Source organism: Vipera berus (assembly GCF_964194415.1).
Source record: "Vipera berus genome assembly, chromosome: 7".
Classification (NCBI taxonomy): Eukaryota; Metazoa; Chordata; class Lepidosauria; order Squamata; family Viperidae; genus Vipera; species Vipera berus.
The window spans coordinates 54241588-54263247 of NC_138209.1; the positions used below are offsets into that span (position 1 = coordinate 54241588).

The 21660-nt window shown below is 45.7% G+C and overlaps 1 protein-coding gene across 1 annotated transcript in view; it reads left to right on the forward strand.

The window, feature by feature from the left end:
* Positions 1-599: 599 nt before the first annotated feature.
* Positions 600-21660, forward strand: part of SH3RF1 (SH3 domain containing ring finger 1) — a 151475-nt gene continuing 130414 nt past the window's right edge. Inside the window, exons 1-2 of the mRNA XM_081332628.1 lie at positions 600-868; positions 4272-4739. Coding sequence (XP_081188754.1) covers positions 4359-4739 — 381 coding nt within the window. The 5' untranslated portion in view covers positions 600-868; positions 4272-4358. The remainder of the gene's footprint in view (positions 869-4271; positions 4740-21660) is intronic.

Genomic DNA, 21660 nt, shown 5'->3' on the forward strand with positions numbered 1-21660 from the left:
TATTAAATTTGAATCTCTCCTGTTTTTTTAACTAAGGGGCACTTCTTTTTTATTTTTTACAGTATTTGTGATAACATGAAGCTTTCTTGGCACCGGTGTATCCCTCAGTTTTTCACCTCATCTTCCGAACATGCTCTGCACTTGAAGTTTCCCCAAGCTCTGTCAGCTTGCCTGATCCACGCTGAGCCAGTGGGATAAGATAGGCACTCATAGGGAAATGGTGGGGAAAACTTTCCAAGAAAACAGTGATTAAAGGTTCAGAAGTATTTTCATCTAAAGAGACCCTATACCGGGGAGGAAGAGAAAGCCGAGGTCCTGAGAGACACGAGTGGGCGAGTAGATGGGCCGGATCCAGGCCCTAGCCTGGGGCGGCTGAAGGGGCGGGAGCCAGGATTTTCTAGGGAAAGGGAGACCCGGCTGGTCTACCAAAGGGAGCAGCACCTCTTTGGAAGAACCCTGGCTCCCTCCTCTCCTCCAGACGACTCCCTCTTGAGGATCGTGTGTGAGAGGCGCTCCGTGCTCCTCCCGTTGAAGGAAGCGGGAGTTCCAGGAAGTATCGTAGTAGTTAGGCGGGCAGGACGGCTTGGGCGCCGAAAGCCCTGCTCGCGGTCGAGCCCTCCATCTCGGAGCTAGGCTCCTTCCTTGAGGCGGGGCGGTCTCTCGCCTCAGTTCCCTTTTAGGGAGGAAAGGAAGGAAGGAAGGAAATAGGGAGGGGCGGAAAGAACAGAAGCGTAGAGAAACCTTTTCTATACTGGGTTGGAGAGAGCGAGTGCGACGGCGGCTCCTCCCGGGAACAAAGAGGCGCGAAAACGCGAAGGCTGAGAGGAAAGGGGGCACTCTTCGTCTCGTTCCAAGGGCCGCGGAGATGGTGAGTTTAGGGAAAGGGAAGTGGAGGGATGTTGATCGCGAGTAGTCTCTCACGACTCTTAGCACCTAGAAGCGGTGCTTCGCGCCGGGCCGCAGTGAGACTGCGGTGGCCGTGGGGACGCTCCCCTGGGATAGTTCTTTCTACAGCGGCTAAGTCGGTATTAGCGACTCCAACCTTGGGTCGTCCACCTTTGGTAACGAGACACCGCCACTAAACCGTGGTAGAGTCGGCATTAGCCTTCCAGCGGTCTCCTGGCAAGGCGTGTGTTTCCCGAGAAAAGGCAGGGTCTTGTCTCGCTACTTGGTTATGGAGGTAGGTTTGGCTCTGTCGCAGCACATCACTATAACGCATCCTAGGCACGTACGAGAAGCCATAATTTTAATTTACACTGTCCAGGTTTTCAAAAGCACGGCTGTTTTTCTTGTTATATTTGGTTCCATTATTTCTGCTGTTGTTTTGTCTTCACCCAAAATAAAATATTAATATCTTTCCTATATGCATTGGAAGCTGTTTGAAGGGTTTTCCCTAGATTATTTAGCCTTGGAATGAACTCTTAATGAAGTATCTTAGTGAAGTATCTATTTGATGTTTCTCATCAAATCTTCAGGCATCATCATCTGGTCTCAATGTTAGCTGTTGTCCTGTGCTAGGAACCTTCGGTTACTAGCTCATGTATACATATGTATTTTAGAATGGATAACTGAAAATAATTTAACATTTATCTATACAATGGATATATTTAAAGTAGCTTTCCATTGAGAATAATTTATTTTTTATCAGACTGCTGAAAAATTAATCATTTGCTGAGTGTGTTTAGATTTCTGTTAATTATTGCTCTTGGAATTCTCATCAGAACCCATATTGATGCCTCATTGGAGTACTATATAATGTCTCCAATAGCACATTTATTTTTTTCTCTTGGGTGAAAGTTTGATTATCTTCCCTAATTTTTCAACTTGAATTTTAAGAAATAATTGTTAACTACTGTATAGCATGCTGCTTCTGGTAAAAGAATGTCTTTTTGTTTTAATATCAAATTTTGATGATCCAGCTTTGTCTTTTTCATAGTTGCTTTCCTTTTTTAAAAAAACCCCACAAGTTTTATTAATTTTCTAATTTTATATCCAAATATTTATGAAGCAATGTGGTGATTGGGTAGTCAAAAGTCCAGTAACAGAATCTTTTTGTACATAGCTCAGGTTACATCAACAAAAGTTTCCTCTCCAATTCCCTTAGTTACAATATCATAATCAAATTAATACATTTCTAGTTGTGACACAATCAGTTGAAGCAATTATCAATATATTTTCACTTATACTTATCCAAGTCCTGTTTTTAAATTTTACCTAATTTCAATTACCATGCTCCAAATTAGCCTTTAGTATCTAGAAGACTAAATTTTCAGGTAACCCAAATTTCCCCTATTTCATTATATAGTAATTATTATATCTGAAATACATACATTGTTCATTTAAGTGCATTTTAATTTTATTTCACAATTATATTTATTTATCTTGTTAACTCATCAGTTATTAGAAAAGTATCTTTTGTTGTATCATTCCAAGTTCTGTAATATAATTCAAAATTATGTTCTAGTAGCTAATTTTCATTTCCCTTAGAAATCTAGATCCTAAATATAAAATCAATTTATATCTTTTAAAAATTCCCCTTAGCCCATCAAAAGAAATTTTAAGCTCTATCATTACAAATCCCAACAGAAAGAAAAAACCCATGCGTTTCCCTTCGTTTCTATACACGTTGTTTGAATCCAGGGAATCCATAGCTGCTTTCCTATTTACATTGAATTTTCACGTACTGTATACAGATTTTAAAATATTTGCTTATTACATTACTTTTGTTATAGAAAGGACTTAAATTCCATATTTGAAAACATGAAGACAGATGAAGATTGGTAGCAGCTGTAATTAATGTGGACTGTGTAAACTTAAGAGTTTGAAGTTAATGATACTGTGATCTTGGCCATTATATTGACTTCCTCTGTTGAAAGGCATAACAATCCTTTCTGATGCTATTTTAGTTAAGGAGGTACTGATAAGATTTGTCCTTTTACATCGCTAGAGTGCAAGATTTTGTTGTTATAGAAGCTGTAGAGAAACAACAACAACAACAATAATAATAGAGTTGGAAGGGACCTTGGAGGTCTACTAGTCCAACCCCCTGCTCAGGAAGGAAACCCTACACCATTTCAGACAAATGGTTGTCCAGTCTCTTCTTAAAAACCTCCAGTGTTCCAGTTCTGGAGGCAGGTTGTTCCACTGATTAATTGTTCTAACTGTCAGGAAATTTCTCCTTAGTTCCAGGTTGCTTCTCTCTTTGATTAGTTTCCATCCATTGCTTCTTGTCTTGCCTTCAGGTGCTTTGGAGAACAGCTTGACTTCCTCCTTCTTTGTGGCAACCACTAAGATAGTGGAACACTGCTATCATGTCACCTCTAGTTCTTCTCTTCATTAAACTAGATATACCCAGTTCCAGCAACCATTCATTCGTTATATGTTTTAGCCTCCAGCCCCTAATCATCTTTGCTGCTTTTCTCTGTACTCTTTCTAGAGCAGGGGTGTCAAACTCAATTTCATTGAGGGCCGCATCAGCATTGCGGTTGCCCTCAAGGGGCCGGATGGGTATGGCTAGGGTGGATGTGGCCTACTGGGTGGGCATGGCCAGCTCTACATCGTTCGCATCAAGGGTGCCTATGGGGACCTGGGCAGGAGTGGGACAGATCTGAGGGTCTCTGGCAGAAGGAGGGTCTCTGGGCCAGGGCCAAGGTAGTGGGGGCCGTTCCCTCACTGTTTCCAGGATGGTTTTGCGGGCCACATGAAACCACTTTGTGGGCCGGATCCGGCCCCCGGGCCTTGTGTTTGACATGTCTGTTCTAGAGTCTCAACATCTTTTTTACATTGTGGTGCCCAATACTGAATTTTCACCACTGAATTTCATTTGTTAGATAGCGCCCAATGTTCAGGTCTGTCAAGATCCTTCTGTATCTTAAGCCCATCTGAAGTGTGGGCTATTCCTTCCAGCTTGGTGTCATCTGCAAATTTGATGAGTTCCCTCATCCAAATCTCTAATGAAGATATTGAAGAGTACTGGGCCAAGAACAGTGCCCTGGGGCACCCCACTACACACTTCCCTCCACGTTGATATAAAAAAAACTAGTATGAAAATGTATTCCCAAAATATATCATGTCACCAGGTAAATATTAAAGCAATGAAGCCTGGATTTTAGACAAGAACACTTTTAAAGGATTTTTGTTTATAAAAACCTTTGTTTTTAAAGTTATTGATTTGTCAGGCTGTCTCAAAAGAAACAACATTTTTGCTTTGTTGAAATGCCAGTCTCCATTTTGTTTTGTATTAATGTTTTTTTTTGTTTCACAATTTTCAGAAAGAAGAGTGAAGAGGCATGGATATAACATGAATTGCTTAGCGCGTTCAGAAAAAATAGGAATTATTTCTCAGTTAACTAAATAAAATGGATGAGTCAGTCTTACTGGATCTGTTGGAGTGTCCTGTCTGTTTAGAACGTCTGGATGTTTCTGCAAAAGTCTTGCCTTGTCAACATACATTTTGTAAAAGATGTCTCTTGGGCATTGTGAACTCACGCAGTGAGCTTCGTTGTCCTGAATGTAGGACGTTAGTAGACTGCAATGTTGATGAACTTCCTAGTAATATTTTGCTTGTTCGACTACTAGATGGCATCAAACAAAGGCCTCAGAAATTGACTAATTTAATGACATGCACAAATTTATTAAGGGCCCAAACTAGCACTGTTGCTAATTACATTCAAAAAGACCTACATAATTCTCAAAGTGTCCAGCAACAGAAAGTACAAGCACGAAGTCCACCTGTTAGGGTAAGTGACTAATATGCTAAAAATGTAAATGAAATCATACCCTTTGGGGATGTTTGACAATCCAAGGAAAGTAGAATTATGGTGTGATGATGTTCATTCAGATGGCTCATCTGTAAAATTCAACAGTACTTTAGCTTAATGGAAATAAAATTAAACATAATAACTTTAAATATATGGGGTCACATGGAGCATTGACTGCACTAGTTCTTTGTTACTTCTGAAAGCAGAGGCAGAATCTAGAAGTAAAAATTGAAACACATTTTGGTTAAACTTTAGAAAGTATTTATAATGGAATTAGCTATTTGTTGATGGAATTGACTTTCTTGACTATGTTGCTGAAAGGAGTAAAAAAAAATTGGATGACTATTTCCTAAGGATGTTGTAGTTTCATCTTCATTGTAGATCTTGCAGTCAATGCTATAGCGACTGTTGGAAGTTGTAATCCAAAATATGTATAGGTAGTGTCATCTGCAGCAAACGTGATGATACCAAAATGATTACAAGTGCACAATATCATCATGCAGATCCTGCCATTAGGTACTTGCAATCCAAAGTTAGACACAAGTATTTAAATTCTTAATATTATTTATTTATTTATTTTATTTATTTAATTTAATTTCTATACCGCCCTTCTCCTGAAGGACTCAGGGCGGTGTACAGGGCAATACAATAAAAATACAATATACAAAAGTTTAAAAAAAATTAAATACTGCAGCCCAAATGCAATAAATTAGTACAATAATATTTAAAATACTCCAAACCCATCAGACCAGGCCGGCTTGTTCAAATAAGTATGTTTTTAGGTCACGTCGGAAGGAGCGAAGGTCGGGAGCCATCCAGAGCTCAACCGGTAAACGGTTCCAAAGGTCTGGCGTGCCCACAGAGAACGCCCTCCCCCTGGGGGTCGCCAGTCGACACTCTTTGACCGACGGCACCCTAAGGAGGCCCTGTCTGTGGGAGCGCACTGGACGAAGGGAAGTTGATGCCGGCAGCAGGTGCTCCTGTAAGTAACTCGGACCCATGCCATTTAGGGCTTTATAGGTCATTACCAGCACCTTGAATCTTACCTGGAGGGCAACCGGAAGCCAATGTAGCTCGCGGAGTAGAGGTGTTACATGGGAGTATCGGGAAACCCCCACCACCACTCACGTGGCTGCATTCTGCACCAGCTGAAGCCTCTGAGTAGTCCTCAAGGGCAGCCCCATGTAGAGAGCATTGCAGTAGTCCAAACGGGAGGTCACGAGCGCATGAGTGACTGTGCGCAAGGCATCTCGGTCCAGATAGGGCTGCAACTGGCGCACCAGGCGAACCTGGGCAAGGCCCCCCTAGTCACAGCTCCTATATGATCTTCCAAAGAGAGCTGTGAGTCTAGGAGGACACCCAAGTTGCGAGCCCTATCTACGGGGGGTAATATCTCACCCCCCATGGTTAACAATGGAATAATCTGAATTTCCCGAGACGCCGGCACACACAGCCACTCAGTCTTGTCAGGGTTGAGCCGAAGCCTGTTCCTCCCCATCCAGACCCGAACCGCCTCTAGGCAACGGGACATCACATCGAGGGCATCACTGGGGTGGTTTGGGGTAGAAATAAAAAGCTGGGTATCATCAGCATATTGATGATACCCAACTTCAAAACCACGAATGATCTCATCCAGCGGCTTCATATAGATGTTGAACAGGAGAGGCGAGAGGATCGACCCCTGAGGAACTCCACAAATGAGACGCCTTGAGGCCGACCTCTGCCCTCCTGCCAACACCGACTGCGAACGTCCCAGGAGGTAGGAGGAGAACCACCGTAAGACGGTGCCTCCCACTCCCAACCCCCGGAGACGCCGCAGTAAGATACCATGGTCGATGGTATCAAAAGCCACTGAGAGGTCTAATAGGACTAGGACTGAGGAACAACCCCTGTCCCGAGCCCGCCAGAGATCATTCACCAGCGTGACCAATGCCGTCTCCGTGCTGTACCCGGGCCTGAAGCCCGATTGGTACGGGTCTAGATAATCAGCTTCCTCCAGGAACAAAGGAAGCTGATGCGCCACCACACTCTCAACAACCTTCGCAAGAAAGCGAAGGTTGGAGACCGGACGATAGTTTTTTTTTTTATTAAAAAGTTTTACAATACATTTTATCTTTAACACACACACACAAAAAACCCCTCCCAACCCCCTCCCCTCCCACCCTCTTCCCCCTCCCCAACCCTCCCCAACCCCTCCCTCCTTTTCCCCTCCCCCCCACTTCCCAGAGCTGAATACAGGGTATAAAAATACAAACAATCATAATCTAACTTACGTAAACAATCCTAAACTATTTAAACTATCGCACTTTAACTCATATAGATAAACTCCAAACATATATATATCATATCAATAGTTATTCAAATACAAAATAATACTTTTTAATCTAATACCCAATAAAAACAATCACAGATAAAACAATTTATATCAATTTTCTAAAACTATTCTTCATTCCAACTGGGCTTTAAATTCATACTAAAACCAAGTTTATACAACCTTTCCTTCTCGTAATATATTATACAACTTAAAATACCATACATTACTTTCCAAACTTAAATTTTTTTTATATAATCGCATCATTCTTATATTTTCTATTACCTATTTCATTATTACCCATGAAAATATTACAAGTTAACTTCAATCACAGATAAAACAATTTATATCATTTTTAAAACTATTCTTCTATCCAACTAGGCTTTAAGTTCATACTAAATCCAAGTTTATACAACCTTTCCTTCTCCTAATATATTATACAACTTAAAATACCATACATTACTTTCCAAACTTAAAATTTTTTATATAATCACATCATTCTTATATTTTCTATTACCTGTTTCATTATTACCCATAAAAATATTACAAATTAACTTTCATCTATAATTTTTCCCAAAGTTGCACCAAAGCATATCACAAAATATATACCTAACACACAATATCCACCTTCTTATCACACCGTGACTATAGTACCATCCAAATAACAAATCATAACCTACAGAATATCAGTAAGCACTACTACAAATCTTCCCAATTAAATTTTCATAATCATCTTAAAACTAAAGCAACATAAAATATTACATAGTTATTTTATAAGGGTGAAAAATATATCCCCAAATATTTAGTCCTTCTAACAATTTCAATTCCCATAATCCTTATTACATTATTATCTCCTGCAGTTATGCAACTAAATCTTCAGGCTTGGTTCATTCGTCCAGAAGCAGCACGCCTCTTCCAATTTCTGGCCTTCTCCAGTGGTACTGAAATTTGATCCACTCCTGTAGCTTTCACATCTGTCTGTATTAGCCCTTCAGCATCTTGTAGATTCTCTCTGTAACGTTGAGACTCTCTCTCACCTTTTTTCTTTGTAGATTCCAAAAATGGTATGGGGGCTGCTTTTAAAACATTACTGTAGAAATCACGTGCCTGAATCACCGTGGTAAAACAATGCCTCGTACCTTCATAGGTCACCACCATACCCACTGGTATCTGCCATCTAAACTTGATATCACGTTGTCTCAATTCTTGTGTCAAAAAAGCAAATTCCTTCCTTTTTCTTAAAATTCTTGAAGGGATCTCTTTTAAAATCAGAACTTTTTGCTCAGCAATTACAAAATCAATATTGTAGGAGGCCTGGATAACTTCATTTCTAATCATTCTCTTTGTAAAATAAACCACCACATCTCTGGGTAATTTCCTTTGTCTTGCAATCCACGAATTAACACGGAAAATTTTATCTATATCTTCCATTATTTCATCTGCTGGTCACCCCAGCACCCCTTCCAAAGCCTCAGAAACCATTTTCTTCAAATTTTCCTTAGGATTTTCTTTTAGGCCTCTAATCCTTAAAGCAAACTCCATCTGATAATACTGTGTCGAAATCAAATCATAATCAATTTTCTCTACCACATTTTCAGTTTCTGTAATTTTTGCTTCCAGTCTAATATCATTTTGAGTAAGATCTTCCACTCTTTCGTCCAAATTCTCAATGCATTTAGCCATGCCTTGCATTGCAGATATAATGTCTGCTCTCAGTTCTGTTAATTTCTCTGTAATCTTCTCCTCCAACTTTTTATCCATTATCTCAGCAAATTGTTGCATTTGCTTTTCCATAGTCTCTTGCAGCAGATTCTGCAAATCTTTTACTGTAAAAGCTGATGCAGATACGGATGCAGGGGACAATAAAGTTTTCAACGAAGACTGCTGCACCAGAGCAGGAACTTTAGAAGATATAGCCGCCATTTTCACCCACTATTGTTAGCTACGCACTTCCACTTACGAGCTCAGCAAATTCCATTGAGTTAAAGATCAGAACACCATCTTCACCAAAATCTCCTGCATCGCTCTGCCTGCGTCCTCGTTCTCCAAAGCTCTTCCTTGCTAGCAGGGATGGTTGCGAACGCCCTGTTCTGCTCCAAAAAAACCGGAGCAGAGACGCCTCACAGTCCGGAGCATGCCTAGGCTTCGGGGGGGCTCAATCCTTCAGCCGCCAAAACTCTAAGTTCTGGCGGCCCCGGAGAGCTCTACCCCTACCTGGGCGCTCACCCCCTCCTCTTCTCCCGAGGAGGGGGCTTCCGAGCTGCCGAAACAGCTGATCGGCGCTGTTTTCGGTGGCTCTACGGAGCCGCGAGGCTGACAGCCGAAGAATGGCTGCCTCCGGCGACGCCTTGCCATCCGGAAGCAAGACGATAGTTGTTTTAAACAGCTGGGTCCAGGGCAGGCTTCTTGAGGAGGGGTCTCACCACCGCCTCCTTCAAGGCGGTGGGAAAACTACCCTCACTCAAAGAAGCAGTTATTATTGCCTGAAGCCAGCCTCGTGTCCCCTCCCGAGCCTAATAAACCAGCCAGGAGGGGCACGGGTCCAATAAACACGTGGTGGAGCTCAGCCTCCCCATAATCCTGTCCACCTCTTCCAGAGTCACAGGATCGAACTCCTCCCAGATGACATCGCCAAGACCACCCATGCCCTCACCGTCAGACTGCCCAGTCGGAGTCCAAACCGGTCCGGATCCAAGCGATTTTGTCCGACATGTTGGCTAAACTGCTCAGCACGACCCTGCAAGGGCTCCTCCCTCACCTCCTGATCCAGGAGGGAGCGAGTCACCCTAAACAGGGCGGCCGGGCGATTATCTGTTATCTGTGGACGCGATGAGGGTAGCAAAGTAGTTAGACTTTGCTGTCCTCATCACCGCGAGATAAGACCTCGTAAAGGACCTTAGTTGCAATCGGTCGGATTCAGACCGGCTGGACCTCCAACAGCTCTGTAGGCCCCGTCTCCGACGCTTCATCTCCCGGAGCTCCACAGAAAACCACGGAGCCCACTGGGATCTGCACTGGGTCAGGGGCCGCATGGGTACAACTTGGTCGAGTGCCTCCGTGGCTGCCTTTTCCCAGGCTTCCACGAAGGCCTTGGCCGAGCTGTGAACTAAAGCGGAAGGTGGGGACCCAAGCGCGGCCTGAAATCGCTCAGGGTCCATTAAGCGCCTGGGGCGGAACCATCTAGTTGGTTCAACAACCCTACGACGGGGAGTGGCAAAACGGAAGACCAGCCGCAGGAGATGATGATCGGTCCATGACAGGGGCGTAACAATTGGGGAACCTCCACCCAGATCATCTAACCACCGGCCAGATAGAAAAATCAAATCGAGCGTGTGACCCCCCCATGAGTCGGGCCCTGAATTACTTGCGTCAGGTCCATGGCCGTCATGGAAGCCATGAACTCCCGAGCTAACTCAGATGATCCCCCCAGGGATGGCAGATTGAAGTCACCCAAAATTATAAATCTGGGGAACTCAATCACCAACCCCGAGAGGATGTCGAGAAGCTCAGGCAGGGCTGCTGCTATGCGACTAGGCCAGGGGTCGGCAACCTGAAAAAGGAAAAGAGCCACTGGGAACCGGTTCCATCACACATAAAAGTGGGAGCCGCATGCGTGCGTTTTTCTTGCACATGCGCGGACACGCGCGGTTGTCTTTTTTTAATGTGTGATGGAACCGGTTCCCGGTTGCGCGACGGCGACGGCCCGTCTGCAAAGCTGCCGCTTTCAGCGGCTTTGCAGACGGGCCGCAGCAGCTTTCGCAAGAAGTGGCGTCGCTACCCATTCCGAGAGGTGCCTCTCCGAACGACCGTAGGTGTGCGCGCACCTCCCCAAACCTCCCCAAACGTTGGCAGGTCTCCGTACTTTCGCGCGAACGGGCAGCGGCCCCGCTTCTTGGGAAAGCTGCCGCGGCCCGTCTGCAAAGCTGCCGAAAGCGGCAGCTTTGCAGACGGGATGCGGCAGCTTTTGCAAGAAGCGGCGCCGCTACCCATTCCGAGAGGTGCGCGCGTACCTCTCCGAACGACCGTAGGTGCGCGCACACCTCCCCAAACCTCCCCAAACGTCAGCAGGTCTCTGGACGGCGGCGGCTTGGGAGAGGTGCGCGCGCACTCTCCAAACCGCCGCCATCCCGTTTGCACAGCTGCCGTGTTTGTATGTTTGACGAACGCAGCAGGTCTCCGGACGGGATGGCGGCGGTTTGGCGAGTGCGCGCGCACTCTCCAAACCACTGCCATCCCGTTTGCACAGCTGCCGTGTTCGTCAATGTTTGACGAATGCGGCAGGTCTCCGGATGGGATGGCGGCGGCTTTGTTGTGATTCAGGGTCAGCCTGTGGGTTCGGCAGTTGGGTCGGACGACTCAGAGGAGGAGGGGGGTGTTGAAGACCTTGCTGAGGGGGTTGAAGATCTTGCTGATGATAGCCCTCAGCCAGGCCCCTCCCACTTGGTCACCACGGAGACCCAGCTGTGTGAGCCTGACAGTGTGGATGAAGATGACCCACAGCTGGCCCTGTTCAAGGATGCCCGACGCAGGAGGCAGTCAATTAGGAGTAAACAGAGGAAGGCAATGGGGCTTCTCGGAAGGAGGCAGAGAGAAGCCACGCCCCGAACTCTATATAAGGGGAATGTGTGGGGAGGGCTGGTTTGCTGAAGGCAACCGCTCGGATAGTGTTTCAAAGCTCCTGTTTCTTGGTTCGTGTCTTGTTTGTTTTTGTAGTAATAAATTTGGCAGGCGTAATTCCAGCCTCTTGCCGTTTGTAAAGGGGTTGCCTTTTCTGCAGGGCCGGTAGCAGGCTGGTACAGAACAGTTTGCCTTCAGCCTCCCACCCCTTACTAATATTATGGAGCAGCTACGTGCTGAGAATGCCCAGCTCACCCAGCAACTCACTTTGCTGGCAGCTCAGGTGGCTCAACTGCAAGCTCAGGTTCATGCTGCACCCCCACCATCACCCCCACCCAGGAGAAAATGCCAAGTTGCAATGCCGGATAAATTTACAGGCACTCCAGAACTGTTTCCTGCTTTCCTGGGACAATGCCAGCTCTTTATCAGCGTGAGAGCAGCTGATTTCCCCACTGACCGGGATAAGGTGGGGTTTGTGTTAAGCCTTCTTTCGGGTGATGCAGCTCGTTGGGGCACGCCTCCGCTGGCTCAACCTAGCCCATTGTTGGACAACTTTGTGGGGTTTTGTGATCATATGCGTCTGATGTATGAGGACCCTATTAAGACGCAGACTGCTACTCGACGCCTGAAAGCTCTGAGGCAGGGTCAACGCCCCGTACAGGGCTATATCAGCGATTTTCGGCTGCTTAGCCAGGATTCCGTCTGGAATGAGGCTGCGCTTGTGGATGCCTTCCAGGATGGATTGTCGGAGGAGATGTTGGATGAGCTGGCCCGCGTGGATATTCCCTCAGACCTGAATGGGCTGATCCATCTCTGCCTGCGGATCGATGCTCGGTTGCAGCAGCGAAGGAGTCGCCGTGCCACCCCACAGACCCCTGCAGCCCCTGTTGTGCGTGAGCCCCCAGTTCAAAGGGAGGAGCCAATGGAGCTGGGTGCCGCCAGGTCTCGTCTATCGGTGACTGAAATGAACAGACGACGATCGGGGGGGGGTTGTGTGTTTTTACTGTGGGGACCCTGGGCATTTGGCTGCTTTTTGCCCAAAGAAGCAACAGCGGGCATCAGTGACCGAGCCTGCCCCGAGAAAGTCCCCTACTTTTCTGTCGGGAAACGCCCCGAGCCCGATCTAGACGGTGTGATAGATCGGGCGTCCCACAACAACACTGAGCGACGTCTTTCCGATGCTGCCTGTGGACCTCCACGGCATTTGATTTTGGAGGCACGTCTGATCCTTCCTGGCAAGCCAGAGGGGATTCCAGTCCATGCCTTAATTGACTCTGGGGCCACCACAAATTTTATGGACTCAGCATTTGTGGCCAAATGGGCTGTTCCCCAGTGCCCGGTGGATCCACCCATGTTAGTGGAGACTATCGATGGTCGAGTGCTCCTGTCTGGGCCTATTACGGCCGCCACGCAACCATTATGTATGGCCATCAGTTCCCATGTGGAGGCCATCCAGTTCTATATCACCTCAGATCTGCACTTCCTCGTGGTCTTGGGACTGGGGTGGCTCCGGGCGCATGACCCACAGATCTATTGGTCACAGAACTTGGTCACCTTCCCAAGCTTGCAGTGCGTGGACCACTCCCGCCATATCTATGCCGGCCAGGTGGAGGGTTTCCCAGGGGTTTCCTTGCCTCCCGAACTGACCGACTTTGCTGATGTGTTCAGCGAGACAGAGGCGGATCAATTACCCCCGCACAGGCCCTATGACTGCCCCATTGATTTAGTCCCTGATGCGCCTCTCCCAGTGGGGCGTTTGTACTCCATGTCGGACCCCGAGTTGGCTGCATTGCGGGACTTTCTGGAGAAGAATTTGGCTCGCGGTTTCATCCGGCCCTCGTCCTCGCCAGTGTCTGCACCCGTGCTCTTCGTCAAAAAGAAGTCGGGCGAATTGCGGCTTTGCTGCGATTATAGGAAACTCAACGCCATCACGGTGCGCAACCGTTACCCGCTGCCCCTCATCCCCGAACTCTTGGACCGACTCCGGGAGGCTAAGATCTTCATGAAACTGGACCTGCGTGGAGCTTACAACCTCGTCAGGGTTCGGCCGGGTGATGAGTGGAAGACGGCGTTTGGTACTCGCTATGGACATTTTGAGTACACGGTGATGCCGTTTGGCCTGACCAATGCCCCCGCTGTGTTTCAGCATTTCATGAATGACATTTTCCGGGATTTGTTGGATCAGTTTGTCGTGATCTACTTGGATGACATCCTGATCTACTCCCCGTCGCGTGAGGTACACCATCAGCATTTCCATCAGATCCTGCAGCGACTCCGAGAACATCGGCTGTTTGCCAAATTGGAGAAGTGCCAGTTCTACCGGGTGACCATCGATTTACTGGGTCACCGCATTTCTCCTGAGGTCATCGCCATGGAGCCGAGTAAGGTTGAGTCTTTGCAGAGTTGGCAACCCCCGCGTCGCGTGAAGGATGTTCAGCGACTTCTTGGGTTTGCCAACTATTACCGAACTTTCATCCCTGGGTTTGCTGCCTTGACAGCCCCCCTCACGCGGCTCCTGCAGAAGAAGACTCGGTTCCAGTGGAACGCTCCAGAACAACAGGCTTTCCAGACTTTGAAGGAAGCCTTCATGAAGGAGCCCATCTTGAAGCATCCTGATCCACAACGGCCGTTTGTTGTGGAGGCGGATGCCTCTGACATTGCCATTGGGGCGGTGTTACTCTAGGCAACGACGCCCAGCGGTACCCTCTTCCCTTGCGCGTACCATTCACAAAAACTGAACCCTTCGGAGCGCAATTATACAATCTGGGAGAAGGAGCTGCTGGCCATCAAAGCAGCGTTCGAGGCCTGGAGGCATCATCTGGAGGGAGCGCGGCATCAAATCGAGGTCCGGACGGACCATAAGAATTTGGAAAGCCTGCAGACTGCTCGGAATTTGAACCAACGCCAGATCCCGTGGTCTCTTCTTTGCGAGGTTTGACTTCCGGGTTCGGTACATACCTAGCGGGCACAATCAAAGAGTGGATGCTCTGTCCAGGAAGCCCGAATATTCCTGAGTGGAAGACAAGCTTCTGCCCAGTACAGTGATCCCTGTCGAGTCTTTTGCTGCGGTGCGGGAGCCGGTTGATATACGGGCTCGGATCCGGGAGGCACAGCAGGAGATGTGGGTGGCTCAGCGGAAGGAGGAGGTGGGGCCAGATTCTCCTTGGACGGTCACGGATGGACTCTTGTATTATCGTGACCGGCTCTATGTTCCGGGAGGGCCCCTCAGGGGACTCATCCTCAGCCAGTGTCACGATAACCCTGCGGCGGGGCATTTTGGCCTGTTCAAGACCCTGAACCTGGTCTCCCGTACCTTCTGGTGGCCCCGAGTCCGACACGACGTCCAGTCCTATGTTACCTCCTGCATCCCATGCAGGCAGGCCAAGTCAGCGACAGGGGCCCCGCCTGGATTACTGCAGCCTTTGCCAACACCCAAAAGACCCTGGGGTGCTGTGTCCATGGACTTTCTGACGGATTTACCCCCATCCTCTGGTTTTACGACAGTGTATGTGGTGGTGGACATGCTGACCAAGATGGCGCACTTCATCCCCTGTCGCGGCTTACCGTCAGCCCGCGCCACTAGTCGTATGTTCATTCAGCAGGTGTTTCGGCTGCACGGCCTCCCTGATAGAGTCGTCTCTGATAGGGGGCCCCACTTTACAGCCCGCTTCTGGCAGGAGTTGATGCATGCGTTGGATATCAAGATTTGCCTCTCGTCCGCGCATCATCCTCAAACTGACGGGGGAACCGAGAAGGTCATTGGTATCCTGGAACAATATCTGCGCTGCTACGTCAATCTGCAGCAAAACAATTGGCTGGACTATCTGGCCATAGCTGAGTTTGCATTTAACAATTCGCAGCACACCTCCACACAGATGACACCGTTCTTGGCCAATGTGGGATATCACCCCCGGTTTTTCCCCCTTTGTCCCATGGACTCACCGGAGCCGGCAGCGAACAACTTCATGGCAGAGTTACAGGCGATCCATCGATTGGTGCGACGTCAGTTAGAGAAGGCCAAGGCCGATTACAAAAGGTTTGCTGATCGGTCAAGATGGGATACGCCTCCACTATCGGTGGGAGATCGGGTCTGGTTGTCCACCAGGAACCTACCGTCAACACGGCCGGTGAGAAAGTTAGATCACCGATATTTAGGACTGTTCCCAGTCGAGGCTGTCATCAATCCGGTCGCCTATCGCTTAACTCTGCCACGTTCCCTGCGCGTGCACCCAGTCTTTCATCGGTCTCTGTTGGTCCCCGAGCAACCGGCCTGTCCACTCCGCCGAGCGGAACCTCCCCCATCAGGACCTCATGATGGAGGCAGCACCCCCGAGTACGAGGTTGCCAGCATCAGGGATTCCCGTTGGCTGAAAGGTCGTTTCCAGTACCTGATTGAATGGAAAGGTTACGGACCAGAGGACTTCACCTGGGAAGACGCGACCGCTGTTCATGCCCCTGCATTGGTGACCGCTTTTCATGAACAATTTCCATCCCGACCACATCCGGATCGGTAGACCCGGGGGAAGGGCCCTGCGGTGCGGGATAGTGTTGTGATTCAGGGTCAGCCTGTGGGTTCGGCAGTTGGGTCGGACGACTCAGAGGAGGAGGGGGGTGTTGAAGACCTTGCTGAGGGGGTTGAAGATCTTGCTGATGATAGCCCTCAGGCAGGCCCCTCCCACTTGGTCACCATGGAGACCCAGCTGTGTGAGCCTGACAGTGTGGATGAAGATGACCCACAGCTGGCCCTGTTCAAGGACGCCCGACGCAGGAGGCAGTCAAGTAGGAGTAAACAGAGGAAGGCAATGGGGCTTCTCGGAAGGAGGCAGAGAGAAGCCACGCCCTGAACTCTTTATAAAGGGAATGTGTGGGGAGGGCTGGTTTGCTGAAAGCAACCGCTCAGATAGTTTTTCAAAGCTCCTGTATCTTGGTTCGTGTCTTGTTTGTTTTTGTAGTAATAAATTTGGCAGACGTAATTCCAGCCTCTTGCCGTTTGTAAAGGGGTTGCCTTTTCTGCAGGGCCGGTAGCAGGCTGGTACAGAACAGGCTTGGAGAGTTGCGCGCGCACCTCCGCCCTTCGGAAAGGTGCGTGCGCACCTCTCGGAACGGGCGGTGCCACTCTCCATTTCGAGAGGTGCGCGCGCACCACTGCCCATTCGAAGAGGTGCGCACGCACCGGGCGGCTGGGAGCCGCAGGAGACGGCTCAAAGAGCCACATGTAGCTCCGGAGCCGTGGGTTGCCGACCCGTGGACTAGGCGAAAGGTACACCAGCAGGAAGCCCAACTGAGCCCTAGGGCCACATCTCATGAGGAGAGACTTACACCCGGCTATTTGGACAACGGTGGCCTCCCGCGGACATAAGGTCTCCCTCACAACTACCACCACACCCCCGCCCCTACCCTGAGCCCGAGGCCGGTGAAGCACCCGGAAACCCGGTGGGCAAATGTCAACCAGAGGGACACCTCCCTCTGGGCCCAACCAGGTCTCCGTAATGCAAGCCAGGTCCGCACGCTCCTCCTCAACCAAATCACGGATGAGAGGGGCCTTATTAACTACGAACCTGGCGTTAAAATACACAAGCCTCAGCTCAGGTGGCTGCTCATCCTCGTGGCTTGCTACTAGTGATGTGTAACTTTCTGTAACTTTCTTTAATTGTCTAAGCCAAAAATTATATTTGTCAGATTCCTGCCTTTCAGTTTCTGGTGGCTAAAGACATTTCAAGTGTTTGTCTAGAATAGATGAGGAATCCGGTCAGCCAACTAAGTCTTTAAATGGAACAAAAATACTTAGAATGCAAGAACAACAAAATATCTGTCTCTTTCTTGTTCTGGATAACAAAGAATGCTAGGTAGTTTTCATGTATATCTAATTATTTTAATTTAGAAAAAACATATATCCGAACCACTCCATTAAAGTTGTATAGTTCCATCTAAGGACTTAAATGTTTTCAGTTCGATTCAGTATAAATAGTCAATACTCATATTACCGAGGCTTGACTTAATGTCATGGCAATTCATATCCTTGAATGTATTGGAGTAGTTATTTATTTCAACCTTATCCAGAAATTAATTGAAAATATAATTTCATAAGATGATTTATGTAATTTTATTTTTGCTTAGTGGCAGGTCAGATTAGATTCCTTAAAAAGGTTTGCCTTTCATCCAGTAATATTTGCATGTGCACAGCCTCTGGGTATAATTTGAATTTGCAGTGCATTGATTAAGTGCTTCATCAGTTTTGAAGAATACATTGTAGTTAGACTGAGAAATAGTTCAAATAATATAAGGAGTGAACAAAAACTTAAAAGCACTCAAGAATTTAAAATATTTTTTGTTTAGTTCCTTGACTTTACCCTACTTAGAACATAGACTGTTGTATCCTGCAGAGATTGGCTCCCCACAGAGATGCAACTGGTTGCTAAGAAAAGGACTTATTTTCCAAGATTCAAAAGCTGTAAGGTCTTTTTTATATTGTAGTGTAGAGATGAGCAATGTAAAATGTTGGATTACAACTCCCTTAAGTTCCCACTAGCACAAGCTGGATATGGGTTATAGGAATTGTAATTTCAGGTAATATAGATAGACACCTGACATGTAATCTGTAGATTTGTCTACCTTTATTTCATTGTAATTTCCTAAACTCTAAACAATGTACTTCCAGTGCCAGGCCATACCTGATAAATATCTTATTCAGAAATGCTGTTTTGAATATTATATTGAGATGTATTTTTTACTTTTTACCTGCCTTGTATCTAAGTTATGAGCCTTTCAGAAACAGTTGTCCTCCATGATAGATCATGTCAAAGGCATTTATTTAGGTTCTTGAGACTAAGGTTATTTAGGTTCTTGAAGCAAGTATTTAACATTGCCGATACAAGTACAAAGGACAGAGGTTATTTTTCTTTTTTCTAAAAAAAATTGAAAATAAGCTTTAAAAAAGCAGTTCTAAGAATCAAAAGTAGTTGACTTAACCAGTATTTCTCAGCTTTGGAAACTTTAATATGTGTGGTCTTCAACTTCCAGAATTCTTCAGCCAGCATGCTGGAGAAAAAGACCGGGAAACATCTGTTTACCTGTATCTTGCTTATACAAATGCTACATAGTTCTAAAAAAATAACCAAATGTTATAGTTAAAGAGTATTAGCATTCTGTCCAAATAATTAAAGGGTCCATCTTTTTCAAAAATTTTAGAGAAAAATAACAAAAGTGCAGACTATTTCACTATTTGGAATATATTTTGAAATACTAAGCAACATTTATTCCTATATGCTTTGCAGAAAAGGAAGTGCAATCCTACTTCATTTTTATTATACTGTGATTAAGTGATGAAAACAAAGGATATGTTTAGCCAATATTAAATTATTGTTCATAGTAAATGTGTAAAATTGGACCATGTTCACATCACATGTTGCTATACTGCAAAGTTCTACGGCTTAAACTTCTTTCAGGAAAAATTAAATTTTCTTTCAGAAAAAAAATGTATAGCCTTTTAAAGTCTAACTTCAAATAGTATATAACCAATAAGAATCTTTTATAGAGGTTAATCTTCATCAGGTAGGTTCAGACTAGTTTCTTTGAAACTGAGAAATTTAATTCATGCTTCTTTCTAGTCCTTTTTTACAGCTTATCTTTTCTTTTTAGTTTAATTAGAGGTGATGTCTTCCATATATTATTCTATTTTAGGTTTTAATTTCTATCTAATAATCGAGCATTAATTATCATCTACCAAATATACCAATCATAATTCATTTGACTCAGTACAATCAACCACATCTACCTCAGTCTCAAAATGATACTTGAAAAAATATTTTTTCCACACGTTTTCTGAATACCAACAGGGAAAAAACATTTCATATATTTTTAAATTATATTGTTAGTTGTTAACTGATAATTAATGTTTGTCATACTGCTGTATTTATTTTCTGAAAAGTAAAAAAACTATTTCTATTGATTTCTATTGGAATGAATCATTTGGACTGGGTCTTTTTTTGTATGGACATTTAAGTTAAAGAAAATGTAGACTAACATAATGCTGGATTGAATTCAATATTACACTGGTGTTTTTAAACTTAATTCAGGAATGTTCCTCTTATGTAAGAGGTATTCATTTTGATTACTGGTTCCTGAATCCCATGCACTTTTTATTACAGGTGGTTTCCCCTTTCTTTACTATGTGTACAAACTATTAATATGGATTTTTAATTAGTTTTTATCTAGTTTAAAAGTTGAATTCTGACATAGATTTCTCTGTGTCATTGAAGACATTTAAACATCCATGTCCATTAAGGGAGAAAGGTATTCTTTAGTTTAATGAAGACTTAATAAAAATGCAATGAGATTTAATGAGCATGCATTAGAGTATGAGATTACAGCATTTTGCTTTCACAAGTGCCTGCGTAGAATCAGAAATAAATTGTTCAATAAAAATAGGTTTATTTCATATCTGTTAATTATATTTTTTGTCCTTTAGAAATTTAGGAAAAATTTGTAGATAATATTTAATATTTTTTAAGAGTAATTTTCAGTAACTTCTGTTCATGAACTGTCCATGTCCAGAGAAAATTTGTGATGGCTTTTCTTGGTATCTTAATTTGTCCAGATTGTGGTTAAAAGTGAAGTAAATAACCATTTGTCACCTTATTGTATTTTGCCCCGTTTTTAAACCTCTTAAGTTCTATTATGTGATTAATTTATATAGTATCAATCTATTGTTCTCCAGCGTGATAGATGGAGAATCCACGAATGGGTTAACTCTGACTTCCTGCCCAATTAGACTAAGTCAGTCAAACTTGCCACGCCTTTCCTGAGCCAGGACACCTCCCAGTCACGACTTAGTCTGTGCCCAGAACAGACATGGCAATTTTGGCTCCCAGAATCCTGCTGAGTCATCTCTTCAGAGTAATTGAGCAGGTCGTATAGTTTTTTCCCCTTCATGGATTCCTCTCTTCCATTCTGCGCTAGGATCAGCACAGTAACTAACTGAGGGGTGTCAAACTCAATGTCATTGAGGGCCGCATCAGCATTGCAGTTGCCCTCGGGGGGGTGGGGGTGTGTGGCCAGGGTGGGTGTGGCCTACTGGGTGGACGTGGTTGGAGTGTATGTGAATGAATGAACAAACGAACGAACGAATGAATGAATGAATGAATGAATGAATGAAACTTTATTGTCAACTACAGGGGCACTACGAGGAGCATGGTTAACACCGATGCCTCGTTGGCTGAGGAGCTGAATATCTTCTTCGCTCACTATGAGGTAAAAAGACCAGACCCCGTAGCCTCTGCTGTCTGGCCTTCTGATTTTCAGCAACTCACCCTATCTGAAGACCAAGTGAGAACTGTATTGAAGGCTGTGAATCCCAGCAAAGCCACAGGCCCAGATGGGGTGCTGGGGATAGTGGTTAGGAATTGTGCCAACCAATTAGCAGGGGTCCTGACAAGGATTTTTAACATCTCCTTGCAAACGGCATGTGTACCATCGTGCTTGAAAGCAGCTACCATTGTCCTAGTCCCCAAGAAAACTGCAGTTGAGTGCCTGAATGACTACAGCCCTGTTGCATTAACGTCTGTAGTCATGAAATGCTTCGAAAGATTGGTTCTCCAACATCTCAGGACATGCCTCCCACTGGATTTTGATAAACATCAATTTGCCTATAGGGGGAATAGGTCAACAGACGATGCTATAGCTACTGCTTTACACTCAAGTCATCTGGAGAAACCTGGAAGTTATGTCAGGATGCTTTTTGCTGATTGTAGCTCGGCTTTCAACACCATTTTGCTGAGCATTCTCATCGAGAAGCTGACTGACTTGAAATTCTCCCAGTCTATCTGCGATTAGATTCAAGACTTTCTTAGGGACCAGTTACAAAGAGTGAGGGTCAGGTCTGCTTTGTCCACGTCCCTGAAGCTTTGCACTGGCTCGCTACAGGGCTGCGTGCTTAGCCCCTACCTGTACTCTTTGTACACATATGACTGTGTA